General features: G+C 41.6%; 1 protein-coding gene across 2 annotated transcripts in view; it reads right to left on the reverse strand.

Annotated features, from left to right (window-relative positions):
* Positions 1 to 13,900, reverse strand: part of prex1 (phosphatidylinositol-3,4,5-trisphosphate-dependent Rac exchange factor 1) — a 78,483-nt gene that overhangs the window by 47,517 nt on the left and 17,066 nt on the right. For both annotated transcript variants that reach the window (XM_040013901.1, XM_040013902.1), the window contains exons 2-8: positions 13,364 to 13,429; positions 13,059 to 13,181; positions 6,115 to 6,219; positions 3,821 to 3,922; positions 3,539 to 3,700; positions 865 to 998; positions 447 to 562 (exon numbers count right to left, since the gene is read on the reverse strand). In XM_040013901.1, the coding sequence (XP_039869835.1) occupies positions 447 to 562; positions 865 to 998; positions 3,539 to 3,700; positions 3,821 to 3,922; positions 6,115 to 6,219; positions 13,059 to 13,181; positions 13,364 to 13,429 (808 nt within the window). The remainder of the gene's footprint in view (positions 1 to 446; positions 563 to 864; positions 999 to 3,538; positions 3,701 to 3,820; positions 3,923 to 6,114; positions 6,220 to 13,058; positions 13,182 to 13,363; positions 13,430 to 13,900) is intronic.

Below are 13,900 nucleotides of genomic sequence, written 5' to 3' on the forward strand. Positions count from 1 at the left end.
CACCTAAACCTATTCCTGCGTTGTTGACATCAAAAAGGTGGTATATGAGTTTGTGAGCTACATCCTGTTTGAAACTAGGCACACACATATGATACTCCACCCTAACTGTCAACAAAGTACCTGATTCATTTCCAATCGACAGTTTTTAAAAGGCACGGCTTTATGAACAAAGACCTGAAGTTTTTAAAAGGCACGGCTTTATGAACAAAGACCTGAAATCAAAAGCGAGCAGTGTATGCAAATAGCACCTCTACCGTTGAAATTTTCTACACTGGCTTGATTATTTACAACAAAAGAAAAGAAAAAGGGAACAGATAAAGAGACTGAGTTGCCTCATAAATAACAAGAACCTCGTGAGAAATGGTTCAATAAATACTCTGGAAGACTTAAATGATTGACAGCATATAGACGGTCTCGCAAGGTGACGCTGCTGGGCAAACACAAACCTGTTCCATCCTCCACATTTTCCACCTCCATCACCTCTGTGTTAATTCGGCCCCTGAACACATAGAGAGGCCCGTTGATAGACTTGGTCCTCTTGGTGGACTTCTTTCCAGAAACCCTGGGAAAAGGGACAAACACCGTGGTTACAGTCGGCAGGGAAAACATCTGCTGATGCCAGTGCCGTGTGTCTGGAGGACATTCATATTCATAAAGTTGCAGGTATTGGAGCCAGCAGACACACGTAGGTGTTTTTTTTTGCTTGCATGCTAAAGATGCGTCTACATTAGCAAGAATGTGGGCATTTGCTCTAATTTTCCACGTCTGGCTTCCTTACGCTGGTCTGCTAATAAAAATAAAAAAGGTCTGAATGCTTTCTTGTTCTCACTGCTCTTGGCCCACGGTTTTGAAGGCCTCCCTTACCTGGACTTCCTTTTGCAGTAAACCAAAAGGTTATCGAACAGGAAGAAGACACGTTCTTGGATGTTGCCTGCTGAAATTTTCAGAAGATTTCCATGAAGCAGGAGCTCTGTGCAGATATCTGTCAAGTTGGTTCCCTGAAGAAGAAAGAAGAAGAAGAAGAAACACAAGATTAAAAGGGAAGATTGGTCATGTGCTTCAGTGGCTGTTTATTTTATTAGAGGAGAGCATGGAAACTTTTAGTACTCCCAGTACAGCAGAACTGACAGCTGCAAAGAAAACACCTCTGCCTGCATCAAAACTTAAAGAGTTCACAACCTCATTGAAACAATATAAAATTCAACTTTCACACTCTGACCAGTTTGTTTTCATTCCTTCCTCAATGATAGGAAAAACTGAACACAGCTGCTCCACCCCCCTCCGCTCATCTTCATTTTTACATTTCTGCAGTTCAAAAATATAAAAATATGAACTGTGTGCTGCTCCAAGCTGGGACAATTAGCCTCGCGCTGGTTAGTCACTGAACTTGTGATGGGGGGGAAAAACAAAACATATTTTAATCATTTATTCTCCTTTCAGGATGCAAATGTTTGCACACAAACAGCTAAAAATACATCCCTACATATAAAAACACACCTATATAGATATAGGTAGATAATATATGGATAGAAGGGAATTTGTGCAGGGAATCTGGCACAAATCTGTGTACGGCAATCATGCCGAGCGAGGTTTAAAAACCGCTTTTAGAAGCCCAGCCCATCACAATGCACTTAAACAATAAGATGTAATGTGTTACTCTACCGCCAACCACTTTCACAGGGTGTGATCAGCTCTTACATAAAAAGCCGTTTCTCGTCAGCTATCAAATGGACCACAGCGCATTAAGACTGAAACGACTGTTTCTCTTAAAACAGTGACACAAACGTTATGCACTGAACCGACAATCTGTGTGTTAAACACAAGATTTTAGATTACACAAGACACGAATGACCAAATGTGAAACATTAATTGATTGAACTTAGCCTGGATAACGTTCTATAGAGAAGGCCTGAGGTCACACACAGCTCGCTAAAGCTGTCAAAACAAGGCTACCAAGTAATATAATAATAACTCTAAAAGACAACTCATTACTCATTGTTCAACAGATCATTCCACTCCAAATCATCTGGAACTAAACACACCCATGTGTGGACACCTTACTCCCTTTAGCCTGCAGGATACCCATCACCCTCTGTCACGTCAGCCAACAGATCTGGGCTTTAGTGTCATCTTTGAAGTTTCTAACTCCAGTCTACCAGAGACTTGTGGAAACCCCCACAGTGGGCCACACCAACTCTTAAGCATTCATAATCGATTCTCATGATTACATATCTGTAATAGATGTGCATATCTCCAAAGTTCATAGAGAGAAAAATGATTTTTTTGAGCTTTTCTTATGACTGGGCTTGGGGGAGGAGATCATGTTTCACGCTCAAGTTAAACTGCACCAGTCTGGGGTTTGCTGGGAATAGGTGCAGAGAAAGGCTGGACCTGTGTTTACGGCCACATGATGCATGACTCAGTATGCAAAGGGTACACATGCGTGCACGTGCGTAGTGAATCCAAGCAGTAATGCGTTGCTACAACCAGCGGCCTCCACCATTAGGGCTGGAGGTGATTAGCCTTTGAGAGTGGCTGGAGAGAGGAAAGAAGAGCGAGACTAATGCTGTTAGGTTGAAGGCTCTACAGGGGGCAAGGTCAGAGTAAAGTGCCTTTCCATGACTCCTTTTTGTGTTTAGAGGAAAAGAAAACATTTAAATCAGAACAATCTAACACAGGGGACAATTATTATATTTAGGAATTAAACTAGAAATCATTTAAATTATCCATTATCCTACATCGATAATGTAAAAAAAATAGTGAAAATGTTTCTTGCATGTTTCAATAGCAGACTGACTCATTTAACCAACGGCTCAAAACTGAAAGTTGTATCATTTAAAATATTTTAAACCTTAATGCAAACTACTTCTGTACATTTGAGAGTTCACGAAACTCACTGAATAATTTCTCAGCATCTTCTGCCATCCTGATTGGCTAACTACATCAGCACCACTTCCTGAGGTCTATAAAGGACGTGGGGCATTAGAGTGGTTAAAGCTTAACAGTGAAAAACATAACTGATAAGCTGAAAAACCATTTGTTGTTTTTCTTTCTATTTTTCCAGAGGCACAGCTATCATATCAGAGTCAAACTGCAACTTCTTTCAGAGGGAATGGCAGGTTTTGGCAAGCAGATAGTGGGATGTCCCAGTGGGGCCCCTTCTCTGGTTCCATCCCTCAGTTTTGTCTTTTCTCTCCTCCAAAAGGTCCTACCACATCACCATCCCAGTACATGTGAGACTGAAGCCCTGCTGCTTGGGTCTCTTCTGATTGGGCAGCAAGCCCTCTGGCATCCCCCTCGGCACCCTGTGTGGGTGGATTGTCCCAGTGGTGCCCGCTAAGACAAGGCCTCTGTTGTGGTGGGTGAGGGAGGCGTGAAAAATTCACTGGACCCTTCACACGGCTCTCAAGCCCTGTCTGTGGCCCCTGTGCTTAAAGCAGTGATTTGGCTGCAGCGGAGTTTAACTGTTAAGATAGATGAGGATAGCAGAGGTTGAGGTCTTTCTCAAACATGTCAATGAACATGTCTTTCTCCTTACCTCCCATCCTTCGATGTGGGACTGCAGCTGTTCCAGGGCCTCCAGTTTCTCCATCTGCCTTTTAGTCTCATTGATGTTGGAGCAGACGGCCTTCATGGCCTGCAGAGCCTCCTCCACCGCCGGATAATCTGCATGCTTCTTGGGAGTCCTCTTTAGCAGCTCCTAAGACGAGGAAGATGGAGGTTTTAAAAATAAGAGACGCTGGTCTCATCACAGACCTGTTTCTGATTATTATTATTTGATGTCAGGGTCAAGTTTCTTATTGTAGCAGGTGCACAGTACCTTCAGCAGCAGGGGGTACTTGCAAATCCTCTGAATGGGAGTGAGGAGGTAGCCCTCCAGGGGAATATCTGTGCTTTTCTTCCCTCCGAGCAACATACAGTGCTTAAGAAGAAAGGAAAATAAAGATTATTAATAACCTCCCCCACCAAAAAAACAATACATGTTAATGCACATTGTTGTATAAATGATTATGTGTCTAAACATCAAGTTAAAAAATCTTGCGTGTAAAGCAAAAACAAAACATGCTTCTCTTCATTTTTTCTATTTTAAACTTGTGTTTTGTTTTTTTGGGGGGTGGTTTTGTGCAAAGTTAAACATCCGTCTGGTTTTGCTTCACTCAGAGGAAAGCAAGGTTGAAATGTTGCTACATTTCTTCTGCTTCACTAGTGGAAACACCCTCAAAAACATCCCCTCTTTTCACCAAGGATCACTTTGAAACCTCCGTAACGTCACCTCATTCCACAGAATATTTGGGCTTTGAAAAAAAGACCCCCTAAGCAGCTGAATATAGGTGTTTTCTTTAAGAGTAAAAGGGAAAAAAAAGCAGTTACAGTTACAGTCATGGTTTCTCTATGCTTGATATTTTTTTGCTAGAGTGCATCCTGTCAGGATGGGAAGAGAGATCAAAAGCAGCCATGCCGATAAACCACTAGTGTTTATCAGTGGGTAGAAATGTAAGAGATCAGTTTAGAGCTAAATAATCTCCTCGTAATACCCTTCTAGCAGGAGGAGTCGGTGCGGAGGGTTAGGCTTTTTCCAGTAGCATTTTTGATGGGAAAATGTGCAACTTTGGAATTCCACAAATTCCTAATGTGTTAAACACTTGCCCCTCGCCACTTCTCGCCCACACCGCCGCTCCTATACAGACTTTCTCATGCTTTCATTCCCTCTTATCTTTTGCTTATTTGTAATCTGCCTGCTTAAAAGCCAGAATTCCCTCAGCTCTTCATTCTGACCTCCTTCTTGCTTTCACTTGGCTTTTCTCTGTAGTCTTCCAATGCAATTAGCACTTGCAGTTTCTGGGTACAATTTCAGAAGCTCCCTCAGTTGTGTGATTAAATTTGGATGGAAACTGTGTAATCCAGAAAAAAAAGATCCAATGGGATTAAACATAGCTGGGGGAAAAAGCTAATGGCAATACATATTATACTGCCTTTAAATTACCATGAAAATGATTTGTAGCAGTTAACAAACTAATAAATTGACAAATGTAGATGCAAAACTTGAGTCTCTTCTAAATATAATTTTAAAAGCTTCCCATATTTTCTACGCCGGTACCTCACGCACGTTCAAATCTCAGTGACTCCGTGTCGTTTCTGTTTTGCTGGTTGTTGCTACACCAAACATGTGAGCTCATCCGACAATTTGAGATGACAAAGCAGGTCTGACAACCACTTTAATACAAAAGCAGATGTTGTGCAGTGATTTTATTTTGGATTCGTTATTGTGGTGCTAGACCCAACCAATCAATTGTAGCATGACACGGCCAGGAGGAGGATGTGGGGGGCAGTGGCGTGGGGGTGGGGGGTGCAGCGCAGCACAGCAACAGTGATCCTACTTTTTCCCACTCCTGTGGCTCAGAATAAAACCATGGAAGCAAACCATCAGGCAGTGACAAACGTGGGGCTTCAGATCTCTTGGCCAATCCCAGAAAGGCTGCCAACTCTCCACAGCTGGCTGGCCCAGGATCTGCACATGATTTCAGTGGCTGGACCCCAGCTCAAAGGCCTTCCCCCCTTTCCCCCATTCTAAAGTTGATTGTCCAGGGCCCAAAGGTTTGAGTGTCAAAACACGGAAACAGCTGGCAGTGGAAACACTACGAGACCAACAATGCATTAAAGTGACCTTGATGCTGGTCGCATCCTGTCCGCACAGGAGGAAACATTTGACCTCATTTCGGTTTCTGCCCTTTATTCAAGTGTTAACATGGAAGTGGAGGTGATATGAATGAAGGAGAAAAAAAGGAGGCGGATGATGAAGAAATAAGCAAGATGAGGCTCTTGGGAGGAAAGAAATGTAGGGCAACGGAAGAAGGCAGGGAAATATACCAGCAAGAAAATAGGATGTATTATGGGACCAAAAAAGGATGCATGAAACTCATGAGGCATACAATAATGGAAACTTTTTTTTGGAAGATTTTATTTTTTTATTATTAATAATTATGAGGAGAGAAGTTAGAGTCATAACGAGAAAGGGAAGGAAGGCAATTAAATTTTAGAAGCAAGGCAGATTTGATGACTCGAGGAGCGTGCAAGGACAGGACAAGTCAGAGGAGAGGAGCACTGGTGTCTTACCAGTAGGAAGGTCCTTATGTCGGGGATCTTGTTCAGCTCCATGAGAAGCCTCAACGCCTTTTCATGGTTACTGCAGTACTCGCCGTAAACTGAGAAACTGTCCCTCTGCAAAAAAATAAAATAAAATAACAGGTTCAGGGTTGTATGCCAGGGACTTTGTAGCCAATCTGACTAACTACTGTACACATGATCAATCTACCAAGACAAAGACACTTGACAGCAGAAACTGGGCCTTCAGTTGATGCTTTAGTAGTAATGTGTCAACACACTGTTTATATCACATCAATAACTGAAGCTACACAACAAGGAAATTTAGCAGAGCATTTGCCCCTCACTGCTCTTTCCTCCAGGCTTTCAAACAGGGCTAGTATTTAGGCAGACAACAATGCCGAGGGCACGCAGCTCAGCTGTCAGTACATCATCGAGTCATGCTGAGAACTCTCAGAAAGCAGCATGAGGTTTTGTTGTGATAAAACCAATTAGTTTAATAGCGCGTGCACACATACGGAGAACAACACGCTTTAGAACCGCTTTTTTCTGTTGTAATGTAAATATTGGAGCTAATGGCGTGTGTCTCTGCAGCCATAAGGGCCGTCATTATTCTGTTCGTTATGCTTTGTGTCGTTACCCTGATGAAAAGTGAAGAGTAAACAATGCATATGAAAAATGTTTAATTATTATTATTACAGGAGAATGACTCTGCATTTAAAAATCAACCTATTTTTTATTTACAAATATATTCGATTTCAATTTTAAAGGAGAGTGGAATAAGTCTTTCCAGTTTGGTGCAACATACACGGTACAAGCACGGCCGATTCAACAGAATTTGTAAATCATTATAACATAATGTAACGTAGTAAACCACAAGAAAAGAATGTAAATAAAATTCTCTTTATGGACCATAGTGTCCTGTATTTAAACAAGTACAAAATCTCTTATCATGAATTACACACATATGATTTGAGAGTAGACAGACTGGTAAAAAGAGACACATCAACAAACGCAAACTGGAAATATTGTCTTCTGAGATGACTTCAATTAAATGTAGGTGGTTTTAAATTAAGTGTAGATGACATGGATTGCAAAGGGACCAAACGACTACTGCAGAAATACTTTCAGAACTATTTCACTCGTTAAGTAAAAGCATTCATCGACATCCTTTGTCACACTTCTCTTTTCAAAAGTAGCATGCGTCATAGGGGAAATTAATAAATAAACTACATACAAGATATAACAGTTCCTCTTTTTTTTTTTAAGATTATAGCATCACTGTGTAGCAATGCAAACACACACCCTAATGCAGAAGCTTCTGTCGGGTTGCCATGTTCTTTTCTTTACAATACGTAATTCAACACTTGGGCTGGTGGATACACAGTGTCCTGTGAACTGCATTATTTATGCAACACACTGTAGACAGCAGCATACACACTGCATCACAGCTGAAGTCAAACTTACACCCTGTAGCTTATAAACATCTCATGTATTCTTGGGAGTGTTGTAGTAATTGGGATGTGAAACTTTGTGCACGGTGGGGCCTGATGTTGAGGTCTAGTGAGTGAAACCGTCACTTGAAACAGTCTTGTAAGTGAAATTCAAAACTGCAGGTGTGTGGACGCCACATTCAGCCTTAACTGACGTGCAGTTGCCTGAAGGTGTTCGCATTCACATCTGGCCAGGCTACAATGCAGCAAAAGAATAAACAACACTCAGTCACTGATGGCACCTTTCAGATAACAAAGGCCTGCAAAACCAACTTCCTGTAGATGCGGATGTGCAATACACCCATGCACGTGGTTTTGCTCCCACACACATACACAGCTCGCCACTGAGTGTGCATGTGCCTGTTTTTACACCCCCCACCCCCCCAAAAAAAAAAAAAAAAAAAAAAACCCACTGGCGGTGACAGACAGCACCAGCCAAACAAAGCTAACAGCTCTTTTTATAGAACCCCTCTCTACTCCATCTTATTCCCTTTGACCAGGGAGCTGAAACTCTTTTGTAGATGTTTACCACAAGTAGGCTGCACAGTGTAAACGGTGGGGATCTTTTAACCACACAGGGAGGACCACAAACACACCCAAAGCCACTTTTGGCAGGGGAGCACTGAACTACTGGGAGCAGCAGCTGGGTTGGCATATGGTGTGAAACCCCAGATTCTGTCAAACTGACTTAATACAGCACGCAGCTCAAGAAATCCTTTTGGTGTGCTTGTTCACACATACTGTATTCAACAGTGGCACAGTAACAAGGGCTATTACTATTGCTACTAACTCTACTACACATGCCAAGAGTTCTAATCATGACAGGATAGAATTAAAATCAACTGGGTTGTACAAAAAGCCCACGGGGAAAGCAATGCCTAGAGTTAATTAACTGAATTAACACTGAAACAGCACAACAGTAATGATAAACACTCACACACCACAGAGCAGTGACTGAATTTACTCCTGTTTTGGCCTTCTCAATGTTTTTTTTTCCTTTAGTTACTCAGATAACTAGATGTGTTCTAGATTGCTATAAAGCAGTGATCAGAGCATCGTAGAGTCACTGCATCTTGTGGATAACGTACGGTTATAGCTTCTGAGCTGCTTGGGATGTACATCCTAACTCCAACCTCTATGCAAATTCAATTCAATGTTATTTATACAGAGCCAGATCATTATAAAAGTCTCCTCAAGGTGCTTTAATACAGAGAAGTAATCAATAATAGAGAGAAAACCCCAATCAGACAACCCCCTGCCTTTTAAACAGGAAGCAGCTGTGGCATTAAAACAGTATCAAATTCCGAACTCACATCATCACAAAACTATAAGACTGTGCCCATTTGCTTGCAGAGCCTGCCCCCCCCACAACAACTACACTCTGTCAAATCTGAGCATATGAGCATCGTCCCTCCCATCCTCACTGTCACATGAATTTCTTCACAATGTGATGATTTTTGTTGAATCCAAATCGAATCGCTTTGCGCAGCACAATGGGAGTTCGTGATTCTGTTTGTTTTGCGGCTTACTATTTGGCAAACCTTGCTTGCCTTGTAGATTTATCAGTTATCTGATACACTGATTTTCAGTTGGGCTGTGCTGAAGCGGCCTTTCATGTTCTGTGCTTGGGCATTAAGTCCAACAAGATCAACTGAACTGTTCCTTAGTTCGCTTTTTCAAGCCCACAACAGTCAAACAAACTGGATTTGGGGGATTAAACACGCTGTGTGAGTACATCCTAAAACTAACTCAGCATTGTTCAAAATGTTCAACAATGTTTTGTTCTCCAAAAATATACATACTTCGTGTTAGGCTTCATAAATTGTTCGATTGAAACGTGAACAGCATAAAATTTAAGAGTTTAAGCATAGGAAAAGTAGCAGCATGACCCTAACCACCAACTTAAAACATCCAAAGGCTTTCCTTCAATACCTGTAACATGAGCACAATATGAATTCTGCTGGTCTGCTGCCAGGTAAAGAATATAGAACAGAATAATTAGCAATCTGAAGGTGGTGTTAGGGAAACCACTGTATACCAGTTTGCAATATATAACTATTTTTGCTCTCATTGCTATGTGCAATGAAACCCTTCTGCTCAACCCTTCTGCATGCCTCTGTGCAACTCCAACTATGCTTCTAACTGAGGCAAACTCTCAGGTATTTCCTTTCCTCAGATGACAACAACATAGTCGATTCAGGTACCTGTAAAGTAGCTTATAAGCCTAAACCGGCGCCAAAATGTGACGCTTTAATTTCTACTCCAAAAGACTGAAAAACATCACTTGTGCCCAGAATAGCGCAAAGATTTTGGGTGTTCCTTTGATAAACATAAGTCTTTATTCGAATCCTTCATCCCTGGAATGTTATTCTGGAGACTAAATGAGAGAGTAGCATCACACACACTGAGGAATCACATTGAGTCAAAGCAGAATGGGTGTAGTTCAGCGAGGCCAGAGCATGCATAATGACACGACTGTTGCTTCTTGCACAGCACTCGCATATACATTCCCTGAAATAGAGCAAATATTGACGTCTCTGATTTCTCCTCTGACATGAGTCACTTTTTCACCTCTGCACAGTTTAAATAATTCTCAGAATACCGTGATCTTTAAACAAGGGATTAACAAGTGTGTGTGTGTGTGTGTGTGTGTGTGTGTGTGTGTGTGTGTGTGTGTGTGCGTGCGTGCGTGCGTCCGTGTGTGTGTGTGTGTGTGTGTGTGTGTGTGTGTGTGTGTGTGTCTGGTCAAAAGAGGAAAGAGACATTCATGTTAGCCTCTAGTTAGTAAGATAAATAACAGTTGGTCAGAACTGCACAATGTTTTATTTCATTCACAATTTTATGACATCAGTGTTTCGGTTAAAGAGATTTATTTTTTATTGAATTCGACATCAAAGAGTATTCTTTTTCTTTCTTTTAAAGCCTTCCAAACCATCTTGGCAACATCTGACTTTGAAAAGCAATGAATCTTCCAGTTTTTCATCCCTAGCTGTGAGTGGCAGACCTCCTTGTGGAACAATGCGGGGGGGTTAATAAAATCCCAGTCATGGTGTTGACCTCTGATCGAGGTCAAGGGCCACGGCTGGAGGGTGCCAGACGGGGCCAGCCGATTGGCTGAGAGGTGTGAGTGCTGAAGGAGACAAAGGTCGTGGCTTGGTGAGGGAGGTGTAATGGATATGCAGCAGGAAAAGGTGGAGTGTGGGTGGCTCAATGCTTCAAGAGAAACGCACACACAAAGAGAGTGGCAAATACTATCACGCACGAATACATGCAGAGAGATCAAATAAAGATGAACGGGAACAACAGCAAGAAAACGCAAAGCATTAGTAATTCAGTACTCCTCAGTATGTCATTTATAAATCCAGATATCTGCTATTGTTGCACCATGTACAGATATCACTGCTATATATGGTATAACTATGTACAGCTACTAGTTCACTGACAGTAATAATCATAATAACATCTGTATTTATAAGCAGCATACTTAGGAGGAGTAATGCTGTATAAATGATGAATGAGGCACTTGCTAATACCTTAGTAATGCTCAAAACATATTTTGCTTTGGGGCAAATCTTTGTTTTGTAATCATTTGGCTTTAGTCTTTGTGGATTTCATTAGCAATCAAGAAAATGCATGGAGTTATACGTCTTTGAAGCGAACACTCTCTGGTTTTCAATAAGTGCATTTTCTAGCTATTCATACCTGTTTCATTGTATTTGTATAATGTATAATGTTATAATCTTACACTATAAATGAGCAGAACAGGTAGCCGTTTCAAAATGTGAGTTTTTCCCCCCAGTATTTATAGATTAACTGTCTAATCTCTTCATTGAACACGAATTATCCACTCCCCTTCACCGACTAGTATAGCTGCAGCTCCCATCTGTCCAAATCTTTACAGACAATTAGCACAACTTCCAGATGGGCAAAAATTCCCTTTGCTATCAAATATGAAATATGGTTAGAGTCCTCTCTGTGTTGAAAATGTCCAGAAAAGTGTTACTGCAAAACATCATGATGTCCCGGCAAAGTTGTCCTTTCCTGTGCTTCAGTCCGAGGGAGCTAAAAAAGTCTCTGCATATACATCAGTCTGCCCATGGAGAAATTAAAAAAGAACAATAAGCTCCTTTAATCAATTTCCCACACTCACGCTCCGTCTGACAAACCAAATGACTGTCACAGCTCACACATGTGTGAGAACATATTCTGATAAGCCACTTCAGCAGCTTCCTGCAGAAGTTATTAAATGTCATCCACACTGCAAGCAGGTGGCAGATCAATTGCAACTGATTATAATTAATTATTATCAGGTTGTGGTTAAACTCAGTGAAAAGCCTTCAGTTGATCCAAAATGCTGGAGTGAGAGTACTGACAGAGAGCATATTTCTCCCATATTGGCGTCTCTTCATTGGCTCCCTGTTAAATCCAGAATCAAATTTAAAATCGTTCTCCTCCCTCTTATAGAATATCCAAATAATCAGATCTCAAAGACCTCAGAGTACCCCCAATCACCCCAATAGAGCACTTTGTGTTGAACTTTGAACTGATCTGATTGTGAGATGATTTCACCAAAAACAGTTGGTGTGTTGTATGGACAGAGACTGGAGTCTAAATACAGTTATCAGCCACAAAATCTGCTGCGAAGGCAGGATTTATTAATTGTTGGGTTTACTCTTTGGAAAGTCACCAAATACTGGCTGCAGCTGGATTTTTGCAGCTGGATGGAAAAAATGTCACTCTGCTTCTGGCGATACTGTCGTGTAGGCTGGTGGAGCAGAGCCCTGATAGAATACCTAGGTGATGTATTTAGTGCCTCAGTGAAAGTAAAGTCAAGATAGTTTATCAGAGAGACACAAACAGAGACCCAGAGAAGAAGCCTGAGATTGAGTGCTACCAGCAGAAGCATTGTCCCCTCTCTGAGTGACACACCATCTCTTCCTCCCCGGACACAGACCCTTCTTTGTTTGTTTCCTCAGGCCAAATGAGTTCAAACTGAGTGGAGCGGGGTGGGTGGGGTGCAGGATTGTGTACTGGGGTTGCAGAGTTGAGAAGAATATGGAGGGATGGATTGGTAAAAAGTAGGAGATGTTAGCAAAGACTGATATAGAGAAACTGAAGGAAGACAGACTGTTTTTGCCTGACAGGATGCAGGTCAGTTCTGTGAAGGCGGAAAACGCAACGGGTTGGGTGGGGGTAGAGAATGTGTATTGGTGAATAGGGAGTCCAGGAGATGGGAGGGGTGTTTCATGTGAGAAAGAGAGCATTAAAGGGTATTTCCACACAAGGCTTTGCACGCTTTCCCTGCATCTGTGGTTACGGGCAGTCCATGAAAAGAGCTTATGTGTGTGTATCTGCATGGAAGAGGCATTCAGGCATCCAACTTCTCCTATATGCATGCCTACGAGCTTGTGCCTGTAACAGTGTGCAGTTTTACGAGAATCTTTTTGTGTGTCCTGCACTTACAAACTGGAGGAACACATGTCCCAGTGCATGGTGAGGCTGAGGTTCAGGCAACAGGCTGTATTCCACTGCAGACAACACCCCCTGGTGCAGCTTAAGGATGTCCTCGATATTTGAAAACAGAATCTATAAAATGAGAGGATGATGTAAAGGGAGGGGATATAGCGAAGAAGGGAAGGAAAAGAGCAAAGAGGAGACCACAGAGGAGCACAGAGATGAGGGAAAAGTAAAGACATTAGTGACCAATTAGCATTTTCACATGGATGATTTCTGACATTTTGATATTTGCAATAAAAAACTGGCCATACCTTGACATGTTCAGGTGAGAGACACTGTTGGTCGTCTGGAGTTTGTCTGATTCTGTGCAGAAATGCCTGAAGAGGAAACGAACACAAAACGGGTTTAAAAACAATGCGCCACACTTTACTGTCAATAAGGCAGACGGCTAAAGCATGTTCATCAGACATGTCAAAATAATTTTACATCGTTGATCTTAAGTGGGTCAGACCAGGGTAGCTATTAAAAAATGTTCTTTACTAAGAAAAACTAAGAAAATTTGAATTTGAATTTGAATTTGAATTTGGAAAAGTTCTTTATCAACAGGAAAAGTTGCAAAACTTAAATTAAACACTCCTTTACATTTTCCAAAGCTGTCCAGTTCAACAGCTTACAGTCTTCGTCAGACAGATTCTGCCCTCCTGGCCTTATGTTTGATACCCCGAATGTACATCTATGAATATATATAAAAATGGAAGAGAATATCTGGAAATCGTTAGTCTCTTTAGGTTTTGGTAATCATGCACCATCACTTGTGCATGCAAAAAGTGGTCTGGAAGTGGAAGTCC

This window comes from Simochromis diagramma, unplaced genomic scaffold (assembly GCF_900408965.1).
Source record: "Simochromis diagramma unplaced genomic scaffold, fSimDia1.1 OVJJ01000705.1, whole genome shotgun sequence".
NCBI classification, from domain to species: domain Eukaryota; kingdom Metazoa; phylum Chordata; class Actinopteri; order Cichliformes; family Cichlidae; genus Simochromis; species Simochromis diagramma.